The sequence below is a fragment of the Coturnix japonica genome, unplaced genomic scaffold, assembly GCF_054131305.1.
Source record: "Coturnix japonica strain WE unplaced genomic scaffold, WE-NBRP24 Scf115, whole genome shotgun sequence".
NCBI lineage: Eukaryota > Metazoa > Chordata > Aves > Galliformes > Phasianidae > Coturnix > Coturnix japonica.
The window spans coordinates 1-27453 of record NW_028189018.1 but is presented as its reverse complement, the minus strand read 5'-3'; the positions used below and the strand labels follow the sequence as shown (position 1 = coordinate 27453).

Genomic DNA, 27453 nt, shown 5'->3' with positions numbered 1-27453 from the left:
TGAGTTACATCCGGGGATTTGGAGGGACTTCCGGGTTTGAGTTACATCCGGGGACTTGGAGGGACTTCCGGGTTTGAGGGACTTCCGAGTTTGAGTTACATCCGGGTTTGAGTTACATCCGGGGACTTCCGGGTTGGGAACCCGCAGTACATCCGGGGATCTGGGAGGGACTTCCGGGTTTGAGTTACATACGGGGACTTAGAGGGGACTTCCGGGTTTGGGAACCCGCAGTACATCCGGGGACTTAGAGGGGACTTCCGGGTTGGACGCCTGCAGTACATCCGGGGACTTGCAGGGACTTCCGGGTTTGAGTTACATACGGGTACTTAGAGGGGGCTTTCGGGTTTGAGTTACATACGGGGACTTAGAGGGACTTCCGGGTTTGAGTTACATACGGGTACTTAGAGGGGGCTTTCGGGTTGGGAACCCGCAGTACATCCGGGGACTTGGAGGGACTTCCGGGTTTGAATTACATACGGGGACTTAGAGGGGACTTCCGGGTTTGGGAACCCGCAGTACATCCGGGGATCTGGGAGGGACTTCCGGGTTTGAGTTACATACGGGGACTTACAAGGGACTTCTGGGTTTGAGGGACTTCCGGGTTTGAGTTACATCCGGGGACTTCCGGGTTGGGAACCCGCAGTACATCCGGGGATCTGGGAGGGACTTCCGGGTTTGAGTTACATCCGGGGACTTCCGGGTTGGGAACCCGCAGTACATCCGGGGACTTGGAGGGACTTCCGGGTTTGAGTTACATCCGGGGACTTCCGGGTTGGGAACCCGCAGAACATCCGGGGATCTGGGAGGGACTTCCGGGTTTGAGTTACATCCGGGGACTTGGAGGGACTTCCGGGTTTGAGTTACATACGGGGACTTACAAGGGACTTCCGGGTTTGAGTTACATCCGGGGACTTAGAGGGACTTCCGGGTTTGAGTTACATACGGGGACTTAGAGGGGACTTCCGGGTTTGGGAACCCGCAGTACATCCGGGGACTTACAAGGGACTTCTGGGTTTGAGGGACTTCCGGGTTTGAGTTACATCCGGGGACTTCCGGGTTGGGAACCCGCAGTACATCCGGGGACTTGGAGGGACTTCCGGGTTTGAGGGACATCCGGGGACTTAAGAGGGACTTCCGGGTTTGGGAGTCAGCATGAGTTACATACGGGTACTTAGAGGGGACTTCCGGGTTTGGGAACCCGCAGTACATCCGGGGATCTGGGAGGGACTTCCGGGTTTGAGTGACATACGGGGACTTGGAGGGACTTCCGGGTTTGAGTTACATCCGGGGACTTCCGGGTTGGGAACCCGCAGTACATCCGGGGACTTGGAGGGACTTCCGGGTTTGAGGGACATCCGGGTACTTGGAGGGACTTCCGGGTTTGAGTGACATACGGGGACTTAGAGGGGACTTCCGGGTTTGGGAACCCGCAGTACATCCGGGGACTTGCAGGGACTTCCGGGTTTGAGTTACATCCGGGGACTTACAAGGGACTTCTGGGTTTGAGGGACTTCCGGGTTTGAGTTACATCCGGGGACTTCCGGGTTGGGAACCCGCAGTACATCCGGGCATCTGGAGGGACTTCCGGGTTTGAGTTACATCCGGGTATCTGGGAGGCACTTCCGGGTTTGGATGTGCGCATGCGCAACATCCGGGCACTCGCGGCGCGGCCTTAAGAGCCGCCTCCATGTTGCGTGCGCACAACGGGGAGCGGCCTAAGCTACATCCGGGTCTTGAGGCGTCGCGGAGACACGGTAAGACGTGACGTCATCAACCGGGAAGGGCCAAGATGGCGGACGGGCTTTGTCCGGTGTTTCTAGGCCTTAAAACGACGGAATAATGCGAAATAACTAGTGCGCATGCGCGACATGCGGCTCTTCGCGGCGCCGCCATTTTGTTTCTTGTCACTTCCGGGTTGAGGGAACATCCGGGTCTTCGCGGCGCCGCCATTTTGTTGCTGTCACTTCCGGGTTGGGGGAACATCCGGGGATTTGGGGCGTCAATGTGGTTCGGGGTGAAAAAAACGAGTCGGGCGGGCGGGTTTTTTTTTTCGTTATTTTTTTTTTATTGGTTTATTTTTTTGGTTGTCGTCGCCGCCCGCACGGGAATTAAAAGGGGGGTTAATAAGACCGGAAGTGGGGTATAAACCCGGAAGTAAGGTCAAACTGACCGGAAGTGGGGTTGAGAACCCGGAAGTGGTTGAGGAAGGGCGGAAGTAGTGCAAATCGAACCGGAAGTGGGGTTAAAACCCGGAAGTGAGGACGGAGTGTTGCTAGAGGAACCGGAAGTGGAGTGAAACCCGGAAGTGGGGGGGTTTAAAGCCGGAAGTAGGCCCAAAGAAGCCGGAAGTAGTGCAATTAAACCCGGAAGTAGGGGGAGAAACCCGGAAGTGGGGCAGAAATACCGGAAATAGTGGCAAAAAACCCGGAAGTGGGGTAATAAACCCGGAAGTGGAGTGTAAATACCCGGAAGTAGGAGAAAAACCCGGAAGTGGGCCAAAAAACCCGGAAATAGGGCCAAAAACCCGGAAGTAGGGCAAAAAAACCCGGATGTGGGGGGAAACAGGAAGTGGGGACAACCGGAAGTGGGGAAAACCGGATGTGGGGCCTAAAACAGGAAGTGAGGCCTAAAAACCCGGAAGTGAGGCCTAAAACAGGAAGTGAGGCCTAAAAACCCGGAAGTGAGGCCTAAAACAGGAAGTGAGGCCTAAAACCGGAAGTGAGGCCTAAAACAGGAAGTGAGGCCTAAAACAGGAAGTGAGGCCTAAAACCGGAAGTGAGGCCTAAAAACCCGGAAGTAGGCCCCAAACCAGGCCTGACCCTATAACTAGGCCCGACCCTATAACCCGACCCTATAACCAGACCCTATAACCAGACCCGACCCTATAACCCGACCCGACCCTATAACCCGACCCTATAACCCGACCCTATAACCAGACCCTATAACCCGACCCTATAACCCGACCCTATAACCAGACCCGACCCTATAACCCGACCCTATAACCCGACCCTATAACCCGACCCTATAACCAGACCCTATAACCCGACCCTATAACCCGACCCTATAACCAGACCCTATAACCCGACCCTATAACCAGACCCTATAACCCGACCCTATAACCTGACCCTATAACCAGACCCTATAACCAGACCCTATAACCAGACCTGACCCTATAACCCGACCCTATAACCAGACCCGACCCTATAACCCGACCCTATAACCCGACCCTATAACCAGACCCTATAACCAGACCTGACCCTATAACCCGACCCTATAACCAGACCCGACCCTATAACCCGACCCTATAACCCGACCCTATAACCCGACCCTATAACCCGACCCTATAACCCGACCCTATAACCTGACCCTATAACCCGACCCTATAACCCGACCCTATAACCCGACCCTATAACCAGACCCTATAACCAGACCCGACCCTATAACCCGACCCTATAACCAGACCCTATAACCAGACCCTATAACCAGACCCTATAACCAGACCCGACCCTATAACCAGACCCGGCCCTATAACCAGACCCGACCCTATAACCAGACCCGACCCTATAACCCGACCCTATAACCAGACCCGACCCTATAACCAGACCCTATAACCCGACCCTATAACCAGACCCTATAACCCGACCCTATAACCCGACCCTATAACCAGACCCTATAACCAGACCCGACCCTATAACCCGACCCTATAACCCGACCCTATAACCAGACCCGACCCTATAACCCGACCCTATAACCCGACCCTATAACCAGACCCTATAACCAGACCCTATAACCCGACCCTATAACCCGACCCTATAACCAGACCCTATAACCCGACCCTATAACCAGACCTGACCCTATAACCCGACCCTATAACCCGACCCTATAACCAGACCCTATAACCAGACCCTATAACCAGACCCTATAACCAGACCCGACCCTATAACCAGACCCTATAACCCGACCCTATAACCCGACCCTATAACCCGACCCTATAACCCGACCCTATAACCAGACCCTATAACCCGACCCTATAACCAGACCCGACCCTATAACCAGACCCGACCCCATAACCCGACCCTATAACCAGACCCTATAACCAGACCCTATAACCAGACCCTATAACCAGACCCTATAACCCGACCCTATAACCAGACCCGACCCTATAACCCGACCCTATAACCAGACCCGACCCTATAACCCGACCCTATAACCCGACCCTATAACCAGACCCTATAACCCGACCCTATAACCAGACCCTATAACCAGACCCTATAACCAGACCCTATAACCCGACCCTATAACCCGACCCTATAACCAGACCCTATAACCAGACCCTATAACCCGACCCTATAACCCGACCCTATAACCAGACCCGACCCTATAAGCGGGTATTGACCCTATTGACCCTATTGACCCTATAACCCGACCCTATAACCAGACCCGACCCTATAAGCGGGTATTGACCCTATTGACCCTATAACCCGACCCTATAACCAGACCCTATAACCAGACCCGACCCTATAAGCGGGTATTGACCCTATTGACCCTATAACCCGACCCTATAACCCGACCCTATAACCAGACCCGACCCTATAAGCGGGTATTGACCCTATTGACCCTATAACCCGACCCTATAACCAGACCCTATAACCCGACCCTATAACCAGACCCTATAACCAGACCCTATAACCCGACCCTATAACCCGACCCTATAACCAGACCCGACCCTATAAGCGGGTATTGACCCTATTGACCCTATAACCAGACCCTATAACCAGACCCGACCCTATAAGCGGGTATTGACCCTATTGACCCTATAACCCGACCCTATAACCCGACCCTATAACCAGACCCGACCCTATAAGCGGGTATTGACCCTATTGACCCTATAACCCGACCCTATAACCAGACCCTATAACCAGACCCTATAACCAGACCCGACCCTATAACCCGACCCTATAACCCGACCCTATAACCCGACCCTATAACCCGACCCTATAACCCGACCCTATAACCAGACCCTATAACCAGACCCTATAACCCGACCCTATAACCCGACCCTATAACCAGACCCGACCCTATAACCCGACCCTATAACCCGACCCTATAACCCGACCCTATAACCCGACCCTATAACCCGACCCTATAACCAGACCCGACCCTATAACCTGACCCTATAACCAGACCCGACCCTATAACCCGACCCTATAACCAGACCCTATAACCAGACCCGACCCTATAACCCGACCCTATAACCAGACCCTATAACCCGACCCCATAACCCGACCCTATAACCCGACCCTATAACCAGACCCGACCCTATAACCCGACCCGACCCTATAACCAGCATTGACCCTATAACCAGACCCGACCCTATAACCAGACCCTATAACCAGACCCTATAACCCGACCCTATAACCAGACCCTATAACCAGACCCTATAACCCGACCCTATAACCAGACCCTATAACCAGACCCTATAACCAGACCCGACCCTATAACCAGACCCTATAACCAGACCCGACCCTATAACCCGACCCTATAACCCGACCCGACCCTATAACCAGACCCGACCCTATAACCCGACCCTATAACCCGACCCTATAACCAGACCCTATAACCAGACCCTATAACCAGACCCGACCCTATAACCCGACCCTATAACCAGACCCTATAACCAGACCCGACCCTATAAGCGGGTATTGACCCTATAACCAGACCCTATAACCCGACCCTATAACCAGACCCGACCCTATAACCCGACCCTATAACCCGACCCTATAACCCGACCCTATAACCAGACCCTATAACCCGACCCTATAACCAGGCCCGACCCTATAAGCGGGTATTGACCCTATAGATTCTATAGGGCCGTTAATGGGGTTTTGGGCTCGGCCAATCGTAGACGTCGGGGATGAAGGACTCGTATTGGCTGCTCCACACCTTGGATCTCACATAGGATTCCTTGTCTATGGGTTCGGGGTAATGGAAGGCCATCTTGTGGGCGTAGAGGAACTCCATTACCTACATAGGGGATTTATAGGGGATTTATAGGGTTTTTATGGGGTCTTATAGGGTCTTATAGGGTCCTATTGATTCCTATGGGGGCTGCAATACCATTAGTGGCCACTAGGGGGCGCTATAGCAGATTATAATGGGAGTCTATGGGAGCCATTGATTCCTATGGGAGCCATTGATTCCATTGATATAATGGAATCCAATGGGAGTCTATGGGGCTCCATTGGATCCTATGGAGCTCTATGGGATCCTATGGGGTCTTATAGGGTCTTATGGGGTCCTATAGGGTCTTATGGGGTTCTATGGGGTCTTATGGGGTCCTATAGATTCCTATGGGGTCTTATGGGGTCCTATGGGATCCTATAGGGTTATAATGGGAGTCTATGAGGTCTATGGGGTGTTATGGGGTCTTATGGGGTCTTATGGGCTCCTATGGTGTCTTATGGGGTCTTATGGGGTCTTATGGGGTCCTATGGGGTCCTATGGGGTCTATGGGGTTCTATGGGGTTATATGGGGGTATATGGGGTAATGGAAGGCCATCTTGTGGGCGTATAGGAACTCCATTACCTACATAGGGGATTTATAGGGGATTTATAGGGGATTTATAGGGTTTTTATGGGGTCTTATGGGGTCTTATAGGGTCTTATGGGGTCTTATAGGGTCCTATTCATTCCTATGGGGGCTGCAATACCATTAACTGCCACTAGGGGGCGCTATAATGGGAGTCTATGGGAGCCATTGATTCCTATGGGGCTCTATTGGGTCCTATGGGGGCTGCAATACCATTAGCGGCCACTAGGGGGCGCTATAGCAGGTTATAATTGGAGTCTATGGGGCTCTATGGGATCCTATGGGGCTATATGGGGTCTTATGGGGTCCTATAGGGTCTTATGGGGTTCTATGGGGTCTTATGGGGTCCTATGGGATCCTATGGGGTCTTTTGGGGTTCTATGGGGGTCTATGGGGTCTTATGGGGTCTTATGGGGTTCTATGGTGTCTATGGGTTCGGGGTAATGGAAGGCCATCTTGTGGGCGTAGAGGAACTCCATTACCTAGATAGGGGATTTATAGGGTCATATGGGGTTTTTATGGGGTCTTATGGGGTCTTATAGGGTTCTATGGGGTCTTATGGGATCCTATAGGGTCTTATGGGGTTCTATGGGGTTCTATGGGGTCCTATGGGGTCTCTATGGGGTCCTATGGGGGCTGCAATACCATTAGTGGCCACTAGGGGGCGCTATAATGGGAGTCTATGGGAGCCATTGATTCCTATGGGGGCTGCAATACCATTAGCGGCCACTAGGTGGCGCTATAGCAGGTTATAATGGGTGTCTATGGGGCTCTATGGGGTCCTATGGGGTCTTATGGGGTCCTATGGGGTTTATGGGGTTTTATGGGGCTCTATGGGGTCTATGGGATCCTATAGATTCCTATAGGGTCTTATGGGGTTCTATGGGGGTCTATGGGGTCTTATGGGGTCTTATGGGGGTCTATGGGGTCCTATGGGGTAATGGAAGGCCATCTTGTGGGCGTATAGGAACTCCAGTACCTACATAGGGGATTTATAGGGTCAATAGGGTTTCTATGGGGTCTTATGGGGTCCTATTGGGTCTTATGGGGTCTTATGGGGTCTTATAGGGTCTTATAGGGTCCTATTCATTCCTATGGGGGCTGCAATACCATTAGCGGCCACTAGGTGGCGCTATAGCAGATTATAATGGGAGTCTATGGGGCTCTATTGGATCCTATGGGGTCTTATGGGATCTTATGGGGTCCTATGGGGTCCTATGGGGTTCTATGGGGTTCTATGGGGGGATATATGGGGTCTATGGGTTCCTATGGGGTCTTATGGGGTCCTATGGGGCTCTATGGGGTCCTATGGGATCCTATAGGGTTATAATGGGAGTCTATGGGGTCTTATGGGGTTCTATGGGATCCTATAGGGTTATAATGGGAGTCTATGGGGTCTTATAGGGTCTTATGGGGTTATATGGGGTCTATGGGGTCTTATGGGGTTTCTATGGGGTATATGGGGTATATGGGGTAATGGAAGGCCATCTTGTGGGCGTATAGGAACTCCATTACCTATATAGGGGATTTATAGGGGATTTATAGGGTCTATGGGGTCTCTATGGGGTCTTATGGGGTCTTATGGGGTCTTATAGGGTCCTATTGATTCCTATGGGGGCTGCAATACCATTAGTGGCCACTAGGGGGCGCTATAATGGGAGTCTATGGGAGCCATTGATTCCTATGGGAGCCATTGATTCCTATGGGAGCCATTGATTCCTATGGGGGCTGCAATACCATTAGCGGCCACTAGGGGGCGCTAGAGCAGATTATAATGGGAGTCTATGGGGCTCTATGGGATCCTATAGGGTCTTATGGGGTCTTATGGCGTCCTATAGAATTTAATGGGGTCTGTGGGGTTCTATGGGGTCCTATGGGGTCTTATGGGGTTTAATGGGGTTATATGGGGTCCTATGGGGTTTCTATGGGGGTCTATGGGGTATATGGGGTAATGGAAGGCCATCTTGTGGGCGTATAGGAACTCCATTACCTAGATAGGGGATTTATAGGGGATTTATAGGGGATTTATAGGGTCTATAGGGTTTCTATGGGGTCTTATGGGGTCTTATAGGGTCCTATTGATTCCTATGGGGGCTGCAGTACCATTAACGACCACTAGGGGGCGCTATAATGGGAGTCTATGGGAGCCATTGATTCCTATGGGGGCTGCAATACCCTCAGCTGCCACTAGGTGGCGCTATAGCAGATTATAATGGGAGTCTATGGGGCTCTATGGGGTCCTATGGGGTCTTATGGGGTCTTATGGGGTCCTATAGGGTCTAATGGGGTCCTATGGGGTTTCTATGGGGTTTCTATGGGGTTATATGGGGTCTATGGGTTCGGGGTAATGGAAGGCCATCTTGTGGGCGTATAGGAACTCCATTACCTATATAGGGTCAATAGGATTATATGGGGTTATATAGGGTTATATGGGATCCTATAGGGTCTTATAGGGTCTATGGGGTCCTATAGGGTTATAATGGGAGTCTATGGGGTTCTATGGGGTTCTATGGGGTCTTATGTGGTCCTACGGGATCCTATAGGGGCGTGTGGGGTTTCTATAGGGTTATATGGGGTCTATGGGATCCTATAGGGTCTTATGGGGTTTCTATGGGCCTCTATGGGGTCTATGAGGTCCTATAGGGTCTTATGGGGTCTTATGGGGTCTTATATGATCCTATAGGGTCCTATGGGGTCTTATGGGATCCTATAGGGTTTAATGGGGTTCTATAGGGTCTTATGGGGTGTCTATGGGGTCTTATGTGATCCTATAGGGTCCTATGGGGTCTTATGCGGTCCTATAGGGTCTTATGGGGTCATATGGGGTCTTATGGGGTTCTATGGGGTCCTATAGGGTTATAATGGGAGTCTATGGGGTCTATGGGGTCTTATGGGGTCCTATAGGGTCTTATGGGGTTCTATGGGGGTCTATGGGGTGTCTATAGGGTCTATGGGGCTCTATGGGGTCCTATGTGGTTCTATGGGGTCTTACGGGGTCCTATGGGATCCTATAGGGTTATAATGGGAGTCTATGGGGTCTTATGGGGTTCTATGGGGTTCTATGGGATCCTATGGGGCTCTATGAGGTCTTATGGGGTCTTATGGGGTCTTATGGGTGTCTATGGGTTCGGGGTAATGGAAGGCCATCTTGTGGGCGTATAGGAACTCCATTACCTAGATAGGGGATTTATAGGGAATTTATAGGGTCTATAGGGTTTCTATGGGGTCTTATGGGGTCTTATGGGGTTCTATAGGGTCCTATGGGGTCCTATGGGGTTTCTATAGGGTCTTATGGGGTCCTATGGGGTTCTATGGGGGCTGCAATACCATTAGCGGCCACTAGGGGGCGCTATAGCAGATTATAATGGGAGTCTATGGGGCTCTATGGGATCCTATGGGGTCTTATGGGGTTATATGGGGTTCTATGGGGTCTTATGGGGTCCTATGGGGTTCTATGGGGTCTTATGGGGTCCTATAGGGTCCTATGGGGTTCTATGGGGTTTCTATGGGGTTATATGGGGTCTATGGGTTCGGGGTAATGGAAGGCCATCTTGTGGGCGTATAGGAACTCCATTACCTATATAGGGGATTTGGAGGGGATTTATAGGGTCTATAGGGTTTCTATGGGGTCTTATGGGGTCTTATAGGGTCCTATTCATTCCTATGGGGGCTGCAATACCATTAGTGGCCACTAGGGGGCGCTATAATGGGAGTCTATGGGAGCCATTGATTCCTATGGGGGCTGCAATACCATTAGTGGCCACTAGGTGGCGCTATAGCAGATTATAATGGGAGTCTATGGGATCCTATGGGGTCTTATGGGGTTCTATGGGGTCCTATGGGGTCTTATGGGGTCCTATAGGGTCTTATGTGGTTTCTATAAGGTCTTATGGGGTCCTATGGGGTTTCTATGGGGCTCTATGGGGTCTATGGGGTGGTATAGGGGGATATATGGGGTAATGGAAGGCCATCTTGTGGGCGTACAGGAACTCCATTACCTATATAGGGGATTTATAGGGGATTTATAGGGTCTATAGGGTCTTATGGGGTCCTATGGGGCTCTATGGGGTCTCTATGGGGTCTTATGGGGTCTTATGGGGTTCTATAGGGCTCTATTGGGTCCTATGGGGGCTGCAATACCATTAGCGGCCACTAGGTGGCGCTATAACAGGTTATAATGGGAGTCTATGGGGCTCTATGGGATCTTATGGGGTCCTATGGGGTCTTATAGGGTCTTATGGGGTCCTATGGGGTTCTATGGGGTTATATGGGGTTCTATGGGGTCTATGGGTTCGGGGTAATGGAAGGCCATCTTGTGGGCGTATAGGAACTCCATCACCTATATAGGGTCAATAGGATTATATGGGGTTATATAGGGTCCTATGGGGTCCTATGGGGTCCTATGGGGTGGTTATGGGGCTCTATGGGGTGGCTATGGGTTTCTATGGGGTCCTATAGGGTCTTATGGGGTCTTATGGGGGCTCTATTGATTCCTATGGGGGCTGCAATACCATTAGCGGCCACTAGGGGGCGCTATATAATGGAATCCAAGGGGAGTCTATGGGGCTCCATTGGATCCTATGAGGTTTAATGGGGTCTTATGGGGTCCTATGGGGTCTTATGGGGCTCTATGGGGTCTTATGGGGTCCTATGGGGTCCTATGGGGTCTTATGGGGTTCTATGGGGTCTTATGGGGTTCTATGGGGTCTTATGGGGTTATATGGGGTTCTATGGGGGTGTATGGGTTCGGGGTAATGGAAGGCCATCTTGTGGGCGTACAGGAACTCCATTACCTAGATAGGGGATTTATAGGGGATTTATAGGGTCTATAGGATTAATAGGGTTTCTATAGGGTTCTTATGGGGTATATGGGGTTATATGGGATCTATGGGGTTATATGGGGGTTATATGGGGTTATATGGGAGGTATATGGGGTCTATTAGGAGATATAGGGGATATGGGGTTTCTATGGGGTTATAGGGTTTCTATGGGGTTAGATAGGGGCTATATGGGGTTATATGGGGGATATAGGGGTACATAGGGTTATATAGGGTTTCTATGGGGGGTATATGGGGTTATATGGGGGGTATATGGGGGAATATGAGGTTTCTATGTGGTTATATGGGGTCTATGGGGTTAGATAGGGGGCTATGGGGTTATATGGGGTGTATATGGGGTTTCTATGGGGTTATATGGGGGGATATGGGGTTTCTATGGGGTTATATGGGGTCTATGGGATCCTATAGGGTCCTATGGGGTTCTATGGTGTGTCTATGGGGAGATATGGGGGGATATATGGGGTCCTATAGGGTCTTATAGGGTCTTTGGGGTCTTATAGGGTCTTATGGGGTCCTATAGGGTCTTATGGGGTCTATGGGATCCTATGGGGTCTTATGGGGTCTTATGGGGTCTTATGAGGCTCTATGGGGTCCTATAGGATCCTATAGGGTCTTATGGGGCCCTATGGGGTCCTATGGGGTCCTATGGGGTTCTATGGGGTCCTATAGGGTCTTATGGGGTTTTATGGGGTCTTATGGGGTTCTATGGGGTCCTATAGGGTTTTATGGGGTTTTATGGGGTCTTATGGGGGTTCTATGGGGTTCTATGGGGTTTCTATAGGGTCTTATGGGGTGTCTATAGGGTCTATGGGGCTCTATGGGGTCCTATGTGGTTCTATGGGGTCTTATGGGGTCCTATGGGATCCTATAGGGTTATAATGGGAGTCTATGGGGTCTTATGGGGTTCTATGGGGTCTTATGGGGTTCTATGGGGTCCTATAGGGTCTTATGGGGTCTTATGGGGTCCTATGGGGTTCTATGGGGTCTTATGGGGTCCTATGGGGTTCTATGGGGTCTATGGGGTATATGGGGTAATGGAAGGCCATCTTGTGGGCGTATAGGAACTCCATTACCTATATAGGGGATTTATAGGGTTATATGGGGTTTTTATGGGGTCTATAGGGTCTTATGGGGTCTCTATGGGGTCCTATGGGGTTCTATGGAGTTCTATGGGGTCTTATGGGGTTTTATAGGGTCCTATGGGGTCCTATGGGGGCTGCAATACCATTAGCGGCCACTAGGTGGCGCTATAGCAGGTTATAATGGGAGTCTATGGGGCTCTATGGGATCCTATGGGGTCTTATGGGGTCCTATCGGGTCTATGGGGTCCTATAGGGTTCTATGGGGTTATATGGGGTTCTATGGGGTCCTATGGGGTTATATGGGGTTCTATGGGGTCTATGGGTTCGGGGTAATGGAAGGCCATCTTGTGGGCGTATAGGAACTCCATTACCTATATAGGGGATTTATAGGGTCAATAGGGTTTCTATGGGGTCTTATGGGGTCCTATGGGGTCTTATGGGGTTCTATGGGGTTCTATGGGGTTTCTATAGGGTCTTATGGGGTCTTATGGTGTCTTATAGGGTCCTATTGATTCCTATGGGGGCTGCAATACCATTAGCGGCCACTAGGGGGCGCTATAGCAGGTTATAATGGGAGTCTATGGGATCCTATGGGGCTCTATGGGGTCTTATGGGGTCCTATGGGGTTTCTATGGGGTTCTATGGGGGGATATGGGGTTATATAGGGAGTATATTGGGTTTCCATGGGGTTATATGGGGTCTATGGGAGGATATAGGGGGATGGATAGGGGATTTATAGGGTTATATGGGGTTTTATAGGGGATTTATAGGATTATGGGGTTTTATAGGGGATAATAGGGTTATATGGGGGGTATATGGGGTTATATGGGGGTATATGGGGGGATATAGGAAGGTATAGGGGGGATATGGGGTCGTATAGGGTTATATGGGGTTATATGGGGTCGTATAGGGTTATATGGGGTATATGGGGGTCTATAGGGTTTCTGTGGGGGGATATGGGGGCCTATGGGGTCTTTGAGGTTATATAGGGTCTATAGGGTTCTATGGGGGTCAATGGGGGTCTATAGGATTACATAGGGGTCTATAGGGTTATATAGGGGTCTATAGGGGTCTATAGGGTTTTATGGGGTCTATAGGGTTATATAGGGTCTATAGGGTTCTATAGGGCCCAATGGGGGTCTATAGGGTTATATAGGGTTACATAGGGATCAATGGGGGTCTATGGGGTCTATAGGGTCTATAGGGTTCTATAGGGCTCAATAGGGTTCTATAGGATCCAATGGGGTTCTATAGGGTTCTATAGGGTTTATAGGGTTATATAGGATCCTATAGGGTTCTATAGGGTTCTATAGGGTTTTATGGGGTCTATAGGGTTCTATAGGGTCTATAGGGTCTATAGGACCCAATAGGGTTATATAGGGCCCAATGGGTTTCTATAGGTTCTATAGGGTTCTATAGGGTTCTATTGGGTCTATAGGGTTCTATAGGGTCTATAGGGTCCAATGGGGTTCTATAGGTTCTATAGGGTTCTATAGGGCTCAATAGGGTTCTATAGGGTCCAATGGGGTTCTATAGGGTCCATAGGGTTATATAGGGGTCTATAGGATTATATAGGGGTCTATAGAGTTCTATAGGATCTATAGGGTTATATAGGGGTCTATAGGGTTATATAGGATCCTATAGGGTTCTATAGGGTTCTATAGGGTCTATTAGTGTCTATAGGGTCCAGTGGGGTTCTATAGGATCCTATAGGGTTCTATAGGGTCTATAGGGTTCTATAGGGCCCAATGGGGTTCTATAGGGTCTATAGGGTTCTATAGGGCCTACAGGGTTCTATAGAGTCCAATGGGGTTCTATAGGGTTCTATAGGATCCTATTGGGTTCTATAGGGCCCAATGGGGGTCTATAGGATTACATAGGGGTCTATAGGGGTCTATAGAGTTACATAGGGGTCAATGGGGGTCTATAGGACTTAATAGGGTTCTATAGGATCCAATGGGGTTCTATAGGGTTCTATAGGGGTCACTGGGGTTCTATAGGGCCCAATGGGGTTCTATAGGGCCTACAGGGTTCTATAGGGTCTATAGGGCCCAATGGGGTTCTATAGGGTTATATAGGGTTCTATGGAATCCTATAGGGTCTATAGGGTTCTATAGGGTCTATAGGATTATATAGGGGTCTATAGGGGTCTATAGGACTTAATAGGGTTCTATAGGATCCAATGGGGTTCTATAGGGTTCTATAGGGGTCACTGGGGTTCTATAGGGTCTATAGGGTCCAATGGGGTTTCTATAGGGCCTACAGGGTTATATAGGGTTCTATAGGGCCCAATGGGGCTCTATAGGGTTCTATAGGGTTCTATAGGGTCTATAGGGTCCAATGGGGTTCTATAGGGTCTATAGGGTTATATAGGATCCTATATGGTTCTATAGGGTTCTATAGGGGTCTATGGGGTTTCTATTGGGTCGCACCTTGACGGCGATGGAGATGGAGACCTCGCGGATGTTGGCCAATGGCGGATAGAGGCGGCCCTGCTCCAAATCCGATTGGCTGAGCTGATCCGACAGAGCCTATGGGGTGAGAGCGCCATTAAACCCCATAGAGACCCCATAGGAACCCATAGGACCCCATAGAGCCCCATAGAAACCCCATAGACCCCATAGAAACCCCATAGGACCCCATAAAACCCCATAGACCCCCATAGGACTCCATAGGACCCCATAGACCCCATAGAGACCCCATAGACCCCATAGGACCCCATAAGACCCCATTAAACCCCATAGGATCCCATAGCGCCCCATAGGACCCCATAGACACCCCATAGACCCCATAGACACCCCATAGACACCCCGTAAGACCCCATAGACCCCATAGACCCCATAGGATCCCATAGACACCCCATAGAGACCCATAGGGAAGCATAGAGACGGATAGATCCCTATAGGACCCCATAGGACCCCATAGCGCCCCATAGAGCCCCATAGACCCCATAGAGACCCCATAGGACCCCATAGAACCCCATAGAACCCCATAGGATCCCATAGAGCCCCATAGACCCCATAGACACCCCATAGAGCCCCATAGAACCCCATAGAGCCCCATAGACCCCATAGACACCCCATAGAGACCCATAGGACCCCATAGAGCCCCATAGATCTCACCTTGGCGGCCTCAAGGAAGACCCGGTCGCTGATGTGTCTGACGCTGCTCAAGATGACGGCCAGCGCCACCCCTATAACGGGACCCCATAGAGACCCCATAGAACCCCATAGAGCCCCATAGGACCCCATAGGACCCTATAGGATCCCATAAGACCCCATAGGACCCCATAGAACCCCATAAGACCCCATAGACCCCATAAGACCCCATAGGACCCCATAAGACCCCATAGAGACCCTATAAGACCCTATAGGATCCCATAGAGACCCCATAGGATCCCATAGGACATCATAGGACCCCATAGACCCCATAAGACCCCATAGATGCCATAGAACCCCATAAGACCCCATAAGACCCTATAAGACCCCATAGGACCCCATAAGACCCCATAAGACCCCATAAAACCCCATAGAGACCCCATAAGACCCCATAGGACCCCATAAGACCCCATAGGACCCCATAAGACCCCATAGAGACGCCGTAAGATCCCATAAGACCCCATAGGATCCCATAGAACCCCATAAGACCCCATAGGACCCCATTAAACCCCATAGAGACCCCATAAGACCCCATAGGACCCCATAAGACCCCATAGAGACCCCATAAGACCCCATAGAGACCCCATAAGACCCCATAGCGACCCCATAAGACCCCATAGACCCCATAGAGACCCCATAAGACCCAGTAAGACCCCATAGGACTTCATAGGACCCCATAAGACCCCATAGAGACCCCATAGAGACCCCATAAAACCCTATAGGGCCCTATTGATTCCATAGAACCCCATAAGACCCCATAAGACCCATAGAGACCCCATAAGACGCCATAGGACCCTATAGAGACCCCATAAGACCCCATAAGACCCCATTAAACCCCATAGAGACCCCATAGAACCCCATAAGACCCCATTAAACCCCATTAAACCCCATAAGACCCCATAGGACGCCATAGAACCCCATAGAGACCCCATAGACCCCCATAGGACCCTATAGGATCCCATAGGACATCAGAGGACCCCATAGACCCCATAAGACCCCATAAGACCCCATAGGACCCCATAAGACCCCATAGACCCCATAGACCGCATAGAACCCCATAGAGACCCCATAGACCCCATAGAGACCCCATAGGACCCCATAAGACCCCATAGAGACCCCATACAACCCCATTAAACCCCATAGGACCCCATAGAACCCCATAGAGACCCCATAAGACCCCATAGAACCCCATAGGACCCCATAAAACCCCATAAGACCCCATAGAGACCCCAATAGACCCCATAAGAGCCCATAGATCCCATAAGACCCCGTAGGACCCCATAAGACCCCATAGATTCCATAAGACCCCATAGGACATCATAGGACCCCATAGGATCCCATAAGACCCCATAAGACCCCATAAGACCCTATAGAGACCCTATAGGACCCCATAAGACCCCATAAAACCCCATTAAACCCCATAAGACGCCATAGAGACCCTATAAGACCCGATAAGACCCCATAGGATCCCATAAGACCCCATAGAGACCCCATAGGACCCCATAGAGACCCCGTAAGACCCCATAAGACGCCATAGGACCCCATAGATCCCATAAGACCCCATAGGACTTCATAGGACCCCATGGGATCCTATTAGACCCCATAAGACCCCATAAGACCCCATAAGACCCCATAAGACCCTATAGGGCCCTATAGGGTTACCTGGGAAGATATAGGCGTTGTTCCCTTGCCCGGCCCTATAGGTCCGACCGTCTTTTAGGGTCACGGGATCGAACGGGCTCCCGCTGGCGAACAGGCAGCGACCCTATAAGGGATATAGGGGATCCTATAGGGTCTATAGGGTCGTATAGGGTCTATGGGGTCGTATGGGGGTCCTATAGGGTCTATAGGGCCGTATGGGGGTTCTATAGGGTCTATAGGGCCGTATAGGGGTTCTATAGGGGATATAGGGGTCCTATAGGGTCGTATATGGGATCCTATAGGGGATATAGGGGATCCTATGGGGTCTATAGGGCCGTATGGGGGTTCTATAGGGTCTATAGCGGATATAGGAGATCCTATAGGGGATATATGGGATTCTATAGGGGATATAGGGGATATAGGGCCATATATGGGATCCTATAGGGTCTGTAGGGTCGTATGGGGGTCCTATAGGGTCTATAGGGCCGTATAGGGGTTCTATAGGGGATATAGGGGATCCTATAGGGGATATAGGGGATCCTATAAGGGATATATGGTCGTATAGGGTCTATAGGGCCATATATGAGACCCTATAGGGGATATAGGGCCGTATGGGGGTCCTATAGGGGATATAGGGGATCCTATGGGGTCTATAGGGCCGTATAGGGGATATAGGGGATCCTATAGGGTCTATAGGGGATATATGGGATCCTATAGGGGATATAGGGGATATAGGGGTCCTATAGGGGACATATGGGATCCTATAGGGTCTATAGGGTCGTATAGGGTCTATAGGGCCATGTATGGGACCCTATAAGGGATATAGGGGATCCTATAGGGGATATAGGGTCGTATAGGGTCTATAGGGCCATATATGGGACCCTATAGGGTCTATAGGGCGGTATAGGGGTCCTATAGGGGATATATGGGATCCTATAGGGGATATATGGGATCCTATAGGGTCTATAGGGGATATAGGGGATCCTATAGGGTCTATAGGGCCGTATAGGGATCCTATAGGGGATATAGGGGATATAGGGCCATATAGAGACCCTATAGGGTCTATAGGGCCACATAGGGACCCTATAGGGTCTATAGGACCCCTATAGGGTCTATAGGGCCCCCTATAGGGCCCCCTATAGGGCCTATAGGGTCCTTATAGGGTCCCCTATATACCTCAGTTATAGTGTAGGCCTCCTGGGCCGTACACTCGGCCTTGGCTGTGGGGTTGCTGAGGGCGAAGATGATTGGTCGCTCGTTGATGGCGGCCATCTTGCGCAGCACCGATTGGTTGAAGAGACGGCCGGCTCCCGCCACGCCTGGAGGATCCACCAATGAGAGGGGAGGAAGGAGGACGGGCAGCCAATGGGGGAGGAGGAAGGAGGGTTCGTTAGCCAATGGGGGAGGAGGAAAGGAGGCATAGGGCCTAGTTAGGCTTCATAGGCCTAACTAGGCCTCAACTAGGCCTCAACTAGGCCCCATAGGCCTCAACTAGGCCTCATAGGCCCCAACTAGGCCTCATAGGGCCTAACTAGGCCCCATAGAGTCCTATAGGCCCTAATTAGGCCCCAACTAGGCCCCATAGAGCCCTATAGGACCCTAATAAAGACCCCCAGCCCCATAACCAGCCCCATAGCCAGCCCCATAACCTCATAAGACCTAACTAGGCCCCATAGACCCCAACTAGGTCTCATAGGCCCTAACTAGGCTCCAACTAGGCCCCATAGGCCCCAACTAGGCCCCATAGGCCTCAACTAGGCCCCATAGGCCTTAACTAGGCCCCATAGAGCCCTATAGGACCCTAATAAAGACCCCCAGCCCCATAACCAGCCCCATAACCAGCCCCATAGCCAGCCCCATAACCTCATAATGCCTAACTAGGCCCCAACTAGGCCCCATAGGCCTCAACTAGGCCTCACAGGCCTCACTAGGCCCCAACTAGGCCCCAACTAGGCCTCATAGGCCCCAACTAGGCCTCATAGGCCTCAACTAGGCCCCAACTAAGCCCCATAGAGCCCTATAGGACCCTAATAAAGACCCCCAGCCCCATAACCAGCCCCATAACCAGCCCCATAGCCAGGCCTATAACCTCATAATGCCTAACTAGGCCTCAACTAGGCCTCATAGGCCCCAACTAGGCCTCATAGGCCTCAACTAGGCCTCACAGGCCTCACTAGGCCCCAACTAGGCCCCAACTAGGCCTCATAGGCCTCAACTAGGCCCCATAGGCCCCAACTAGGCCTCACTAGGCCTCATAGGCCCTAACTAGGCCCCAGCTAGGCCTCATAGAGCCTAACTAGGCCTCATAGGCCCTATAGGATCCTCCAGCCCCATAACCAGCCCCATAACCAGCCCAGCCCCACTGACCTATAATGGCCGTCGGCTTCAACATGGCGACGGCCTCTTCGAAGCTCTGGGGGATGGAGGCCGGGGCCTGGTGGGCGAAGGGCTCTTGGTTGATGTCCACTTGGGCCTCTCTACCCTGCAAACGGGGAGACTCTATGGTAGCCGGGAGGACTCGAGGCCTGCTTGGAGGACTTGAGGCCTGGTTGGAGGACTCGAGGCCTAGTGGAGGACTTGAGGCCTGGATGAGGACTCTATGGTTGTTGGAGGACTCTATGGTTGTTGGGAGGACTCTATGGTCATTGGAGGCCCCATAGAGCCCCATAGACCCCAATAGAACCCAATAGGACCCCATAGAACCCCATAGAGCCCCATAGAACCCAATAAGACCCCATAGAGCCCCATAGAGCCCAATAGGACCCCATAGACCCCAATAGAACCCAATAGAACCCCATAGGACCCCACAGAACCCCATAGACCCCAATAGGACCCCATAGAGCCCCATAGGACCCCATAGACCCCCATAGAGCCCCATAGGACCCCATAGAGCCCCATAGACCCCAATAGGACCCCATAGACCCCCATAGGACCCCATAGAACCCAATAGGATCCCATAGAACCCCATAGAGCCCCATAGGACCCAATAGAACCCCATAGACCCCCATAAAGCCCCATAGACCCCCATAGGACCCCATAGACCCCAATAGACCCCAATAGGACCCCATAGAACCCCATAGAGCCCCATAGGAGCCCCATAGAACCCCATAGAGCCCCATAGTACCCAATAGAACACCATAGACCCCAATAGAACCCAATAGGACCCCATAGAGCCCCATAGAACCCCATAGACCCCCATAGAGCCCAATAGGACCCCATAGAGCCCCATAGTGCCCCATAGAGTCCAATAGGACCCCATAGAGCCCCATAGGACCCCATAGACCCCCATAGAGCCCCATAGACCCCCATAGAGCCCCATAGAACCCAATAGGACCCCATAGTGCCCCATAGAGCCCCATAGAACCCAATACGACCCCATAAAGCCCCATAGAGCCCAATAGGACCCCATAGACCCCAATAGACCCGCATAGAGCCCCATAGAACCCTATAGAGCCCCATAGAACCCCATTGACCCCCATTGGAGCCCCATAGAGCCACATAGAACCCAATAAGACCCCATAGAGCCCCATAGAGCCCAATAGGACCCCATAGAACCCCATAGAGCCCCATAGGAGGCCCCCAGCCCCACTGGAGGACTGACCTGGAAGACCAGGCCGTGCTTGTCGTACATCCAGATCCTCTTCCTGGCCGTCTCTATGGTCATCCCATTCTCCTCCATGGCCATCACTATCAGGTTGGCGATGCCTAGAGCGGCCTAGAAGAGAGAGAGACACTCTAGCACCAACTCTATGGTGCCCTGGAGGACCGGCGGCCATCTTGGATCCCCGGCGGCCATCTTGGATCCCCGGCGGCCATCTTGGTTGCCCGGCGGCCATCTTGGATTCTAATAGAGACACTTTATCCCCCTCTAGGAGGACTCTATGGTGCCCTGGAGGACCGGTGGCCATCTTGGATTCCCGGCAGCCATCTTTGAGGCCTATAAAGGCCTATAGAGACACTCTATCCCCCTCTAGGAGGACTCTATGGTGCCCTGGAGGACCGGCGGCCATCTTGGATCCCCGGCAGCCATCTTGGATCCCCGGCGGCCATCTTGGATCCCCGGCGGCCATCTTGGAGGCCTATAGACCCCCATTGAGACATTCTGTCCCCCTCCAAGAGGACTCTATGGTGCCCTGGAGGACCGGCGGCCATCTTGGATTCCCGGCGGCCATCTTGGATCACTGGCAGCCATGTTGGATTCCCGGTGGCCATCTTGGAGGCCTATAGAGGCCCATAGAGACACTCTAGCCCCCTCTAGGAGGACTCTATGGTGCCCTGGAGGACCGGTGGCCATCTTGGATTCCTGGCGGCCATCTTGGATCCCCGGCAGCCATATTGGAACCCCAGCGGCCATATTGGATGCCATGGCAGCCATATTGGATCCCTGGCAGCCATCTTGGATTCCTGGCGGCCATCTTGGATTCCTGGCAGCCATCTTGGATGCCATGATGGCCATATTGGATGCCAAGAGCCGCCATCTTGGATTCCTGGCAGCCATCTTGGATCCCCGGCGGCCATATTGGAGGACCGGCGGCCATGTTGGAGGACCGGCGGCCATCTTGGATTCCTGGCGGCCATCTTGGATGCCATGGCGGCCATATTGGATCACTGGCGGCCATCTTGGATTCCTGGCAGCCATGTTGGATTCCCGGCAGCCATATTGGATCCCTGGCGGCCATATTGGAGGACCGGAGACCATGTTGGAGGACCGGCGGCCATATTGGATCCCCGGCAGCCATCTTGGATCCCTGGCGGCCATATTGGATCCCCGGCAGCCATCTTGGATCTCCGGCGGCCATCTTGGATCCCTGACGGCCATCTTGGATCCCCGGCGGCCATATTGGAGGACATGGCGGCCATCTTGGATTACCGGCGGCCATATTGTAGGACCGGCAGCCATATTGGAGGACCGGCGGCCATATTGGAGGACCCGGCGGCCATGTTGGAGGACTTACCTCTCCGGCCCCTAAGAAGAGAACTCTATGGTCCGTGATGGGTTTCCCCGTCGTCTTCTGGGCCGCCAAGAGACCGGCCAAGGCCACGGCCGCCGTACCTGGGATCATAGAGTTCCAAGATGGCGGACGCTCGCAGGACTCTATGGTAACTTGGAGGTCTAGGGGGTCCTATGGGGTCTATGGGGTTATATAGGGTCTATGGGGTGTCTATGGGGGTCTATATGGGTCTATGGAGGATCTATGGGGTCCTATGGGGGTCTATAGGGGTCTATGAGGCTCTATGGGGCTCTATGGGGGGCTCTATGGGGTGTCTATTGGGGTCTATGGGGCTCTATGGGGTCCTATTGGGTTCTATTGGGGTCTATGGGGTCCTATGGGAGTCTATGGGGCTCTATGGGGGTCTATGGGGCTCTATGGGGTTCTATGGGGCTGTATGTGGTTCTGTGAGGGTCTATGGGGGCCTATGGACCCATAGACCCCTCATAGGGCCCCATAGGACCCCATAGACCCCAACAGAACCCAATAGGACCCCATAGAGCCCCATAGATCCCCATAGAACCCCATAGGACCCCATAGAGCCCCATAGAGCCCAATAGAACCCCATTGACCCCCATTAACCCTCATAGGAAGACCCATAGAGCCCCATTGGAGGACCCCAGCCCCACTGGAGGACCCCAGCCCCACCTTGAAGGACCCCAGCCCCCCATAGGACCCCATAGACCCCATAGAACCCCATAGGACTCCATAGAGCCCCATAGAGCCCAATAGAACCCCATTGACCCCCATTAAACCCCATAGGAAGACCCATAGAGCCCCATTGGAGGACCCCAGCCCCACAGGAGGACCCACCTTGGATGTCGTCATTGAAGATGCAGTATCTCTCCCTATATTTCCTTAGGAAGCGGAAGGCGTTGTGGTTCCCAAAGTCCTCGAATTGGATCAGGGTGTTCTGGCCGTACCTAGATATGGGGCAGGACCCATAGATGTGGGGCTGGGGGGTTTTATGGGGTTTTATGGGGTCCTATAGGGTCTTATGGGGTCCTATAGGGTTCTATTGGGGTCTATGGGGGCTGCAATACCATTAGCGGCCACTAGGTGGCACTATAACAGGTTATAATGGGAGTCTATGGGAGCCATTGATTCCTATGGGGCTCCATTGAATCCTATGGGATCCTATAGAATCCTATGGGGTCTTATAGGGTTTTTATGGGGTTTTTATAGGGTTTTTATGGGGTTTTATGGGGTTTTATGGGGTTTTATGGGTTTTGATGGGGTTTTATGGGATCCTATTGGGTCCTATGGGGTCCTATAGGGTCTTATGGGGTCCTATGGGGTCTCTATGGGGTTCTACGGGGTCCTATAGGGTCTTATGGGGTCCTATGGGGTTTTATGGGGTCTCTATAGGGTTTAATGGGGTCTTATGGGATCCTATGGGATCCTATGGGGCTCTATGGGGTCTCTATAGGGTTTAATGGGGTCTCTATGGGTGTCCTATGGGGTTTCATGGGGGATCTATGGGATCCTATGGAATTTAATGGAGTCTTATGGGGTCTTATGGGGTCCTATGGGGTCTCTATGGGATCCTATGGGATCCTATGGGGATCTATGGGGTCTCTATAGGGTTTAATGGGGTCTCTATGGGGGTCTATGGGGTCCTATGGGGTCTATGGGGTCCTATAGGGTCTCTATGGGGTCTTATGGGGTCTCTATAGGGTCTATGGGGTCCTATAGGGTCCTATAGGGTTATAATGGGAGTCTATGGGGTCCTATAGGGCTCCATTGATTCCTATGGGGTCCCATTATATCCTATGGGGCTGCAATACCATTAGTGGCCACTAGGTGGCGCTATATAATGGAATGCAATGGGAGTCTATGGGGCTCCATTGAATCCTATGGGATCCTATAGGGTCTTATAGGGTTTTTATGGGATTTTATGGGGTTTTTATGGGGTTTCTATGGGGTTTCTATGGGGTTTTACCTGTCGGTGATGGCCTCCATGAACTCGTCGATCAGTTCGTCGTAGGCCGCCGTTCGATCCCGACGCTGGTACAGCCCCATATAGAAGGGGTCCTTTAATAGGGTCTATGGGGCGAGATATAGGGTTTATAGGGTCCTATGGGGTCTCTATGGGGCTCTATGGGGTTTCTATGGGGTCCTATGGGGTTTAATGGGGTCTCTATGGGGTCTTATGGGGTCTCTATGGGGTCTTATGGGGTCCTATGGGGTCTCTATGGGGTCTATGGAGTCCTATGGGGTCTATGGGGTCTTATGGGGTTTTATAGGGTCTTATGGGGTCTCTATGGGGTCTATGGGGTCCTATAGGGTTCTATGGGATCCTATAGGGCTCTATTGGGTCCTATGGGGGCTGCAATACCATTAGTGGCCACTAGGTGGCGCTATAACAGGTTATAATGGGAGTCTATGGGGCTCTATGGGGTTTAATGGGGTCTTATGGGGTCCTATAGGGTCTATGGGGTGAGATATAGGGTTTATATGGGGTCCTATGGGGTCTATGGGGTCTTATGGGGTCCTATAGAGTCCTATGGGGTCTTATGGGGTCTATGGGGTCTTATAGGGTCTTATAGGGTCCTATGGGGTCTCTATGGGGTTCTATGGGGTCTTATGGGGTCTATAGGGTCTTATAGGGCTCTATGGGGTCCTATGGGGGCTGCAATACCATCAGCTGCCACTAGGTGGCGCTATAGCAGGTTATAATGGGAGTCTATGGGGCTCTATGGGGTCTTATGGGGTCTATGGGGTCTTATAGGGTCTTATAGGGTCCTATGGGGGTCTATGTGGTTCTACGGGTCTTATAGGGTCTTATGGGGTCATATAGGGTTCTATGGGGTCTTATGGGGTCTATGGGGTTCTATAGGATCTTATGGGGTTCTATGGGTTCTACGGGGTCTTATAGGGTCCTATAGGATTCTATGGGGTCTTATGGGGTCGTATGGGATCTTATAGGGTCCTATAGGATTCTATGGGGTCTTATGGGGTTCTATGGGGTCTTATGGGTCTTATGGGGTCTTATAGGGTCTATGGGATCTTATAGGGTCCTATTGGGTTCTATGGGGTCTATGGGGTCTTATAGGGTCTATAGGGTCTTATAGGGTCTTATAGGGTCTATAGGGTCTTATGGGGTCCTATAGGGTTTTATGGGGTCTATCGGGTCTTATAGGGTCTTATGGGGTTCTACGGGGTCTATGGGATTCTATAGGGTCTATAGGGTCTTATGGGATCGTATAGGGTCTTATGGGGTCTATAGTGTCCTATAGGGTTCTATGGGGTCTATGGGGTCCTATAGGGTCTATAGGGTCTTATGGGGTCCTATTGGGTTCTATGGGATCCTATAGGGTCCTATGGGGTTCTATGGGGTCCTATAGGGTCTTATGGGGTCTTATGGGGTCTATGGGGTCTTATAGGGTCTTACCGTATTATCCGTCCCCACATCGATGCACACGGGCAGGCACTTATGGGGCTGGATCCCGGCGCAGGCCGTATAGAGGCACAGTTTCCCTACAGGGATCCCCATCCCATAAACCCCCAAATCCCCCAAACCCAGGATCCGCTCGCCGTCTGTCACCACCACGGCCTGCAATAGGGGATTAATAGGGTCAATGGGGTCCTATGGGGTCCTATGGGGTCCTATGGGGTCTTATGGGGTCTTATAGGGTCTTATAGGGTCCTATAGAGCCTTATAGGGCCTTATGGGGTCTTATGGGGTCTTATAGAGTCCTATAGGGTCTTATGGGGTCTTATAGGGTCCTATTGATTCCTATGGGGGCTGCAATACCATTAGCGGCCACTAGGTGGCGCTATAGCAGATTATAATGGGAGTCTATGGGAGCCATTGATTCCTATGGGGCTCTATTGATTCCTATGGGGGCTGCAATACCATTAGCGGCCACTAGGGGGCGCTATATAATGGAATCCAATGGGAGTCTATGGGGCTCCATTGGATCCTATGGAGCTCTATGGGATCCTATGGGGTCTTATGGGGTTCTATGGGGTCCTATGGGGTTCTGTGGGGTCCTATAGGGTTCTATAGGGTCCTATGGGGTCTATGGGGTCCTATAAGGTCTATGGGATCCTATAGGGTTCTATGGGGTCCTATGGGGTCTTATGGGGTCTTATGGGGTCAATGGGGTCTTATGGGGTCCTATGGGGTCTTATAGGGACTTATGGGGTTTAATAGGGTCAATAGGATCCTATGGGGTTCTATGGGGTCTTATGGGTTCTTATAGGGTCCTATAGAGCCTTATGGGGTCTCTATGGGGTCTTATAGGGTCCTATTGATTCCTATGGGGGCTGCAATACCATTAGCGGCCACTAGGTGGCGCTATAGCAGGTTATAATGGGAGTCTATGGGGCTCTATGGGATCCTATGGGGTCTTATGGGGTTTTATAGGGTCTTATAGGGTTTAATGGGGTTCTATGGGGTCTTATGGGGTTTTATAGGGTCTCTATGGGGTCTTATGGGGTTCTATGGGGTCTTATGGGGTCTTATAGGGTTTAATAGGGTTTAATGGGGGTCTATGGGGTCCTATGGGGTCCAATAGAATCCTATAGGGTCTTATGGAGTTCTATAGGGCTCTATGGGTCTCTATGGGGGTCTATGGGGTCTTATGGGGTCCTATGGGGTCTTATGGGGTTCTATAGGGTCTTATGGGGTCCTATGGGGTTCTATAGGGTCTTATAGGGTCTTATGGGGTCTCTATGGGGTTCTATGGGGTTTATGGGGTCACCTTGACGTCGTTCTCGGGCCAGTTGTCCACGATGGATCTGATGTGACCCCGATCCGAGATGGAAATGAACAGGCCCCTATAGGAAACAATAGGGCCCCATAAGACCCCATAAGACCCCATAGGACCCCATAGACCCCATAGGACCCTATAGGACCCCATAAGACCCCATAGGACCCCATACACCCCATAGACACCCCCACAGAGCCCCATAGACCACAATAGGACCCCATAGAACCCCATAGGACCCTAATAAGACCCCATAGAGCCCCATAGAACCCCATAGACCCCATAAGACCCCATAGGACCCTATAAGACCCCATTAAACCCCATAAAAACCCTATAAGACCCCATAGGATCCCATAGAGCTCCATAGGATTCAATGGAGCCCCATAGACTCCCATTGGATTCCATTATGTAGCGCCACCTAGTGGCCACTAATGGTATT

The 27453-nt window shown here is 51.7% G+C and overlaps 2 protein-coding genes across 14 annotated transcripts; one reads left to right on the top strand and one right to left on the bottom strand.

Annotated features, from left to right (window-relative positions):
* The first annotated feature begins 1418 nt into the window (after window positions 1–1418).
* Window positions 1419–22301, top strand: LOC146751191 (uncharacterized). Its single transcript, XM_085535304.1, has 2 exons — window positions 1419–1754; window positions 21181–22301. Exon 2 carries the CDS (start codon window positions 21576–21578, stop codon window positions 22299–22301), a length of 726 nt encoding a protein of 241 aa, XP_085391430.1. The 5' UTR covers window positions 1419–1754; window positions 21181–21575.
* LOC107307001 (NAD-dependent malic enzyme, mitochondrial) lies at window positions 2042–27128 on the bottom strand. 13 transcript variants are annotated; one of them, XM_085535293.1, is made up of 14 exons: window positions 27009–27128; window positions 25694–25855; window positions 24242–24345; window positions 23113–23222; window positions 22264–22361; window positions 20910–21023; window positions 19676–19790; window positions 18485–18627; window positions 17330–17432; window positions 15632–15702; window positions 14942–15040; window positions 5799–6024; window positions 3450–5168; window positions 2042–3164 (listed from the first exon to the last, which is right to left on the bottom strand). In XM_085535293.1, the coding sequence occupies exons 1-12, from the start codon at window positions 27126–27128 to the stop codon at window positions 5875–5877; spliced, it is 1389 nt and encodes a 462-aa protein (XP_085391419.1). In that variant the 3' UTR covers window positions 2042–3164; window positions 3450–5168; window positions 5799–5874. The 13 variants fall into 13 exon arrangements, with proteins under 13 accessions (XP_085391419.1, XP_085391418.1, XP_085391420.1 ...); XM_085535292.1 differs by having other exon boundaries at window positions 2042–3848; window positions 3880–5168; XM_085535294.1 differs by having other exon boundaries at window positions 2042–3848; window positions 3901–5168.
* Window positions 27129–27453: the final 325 nt, after the last annotated feature.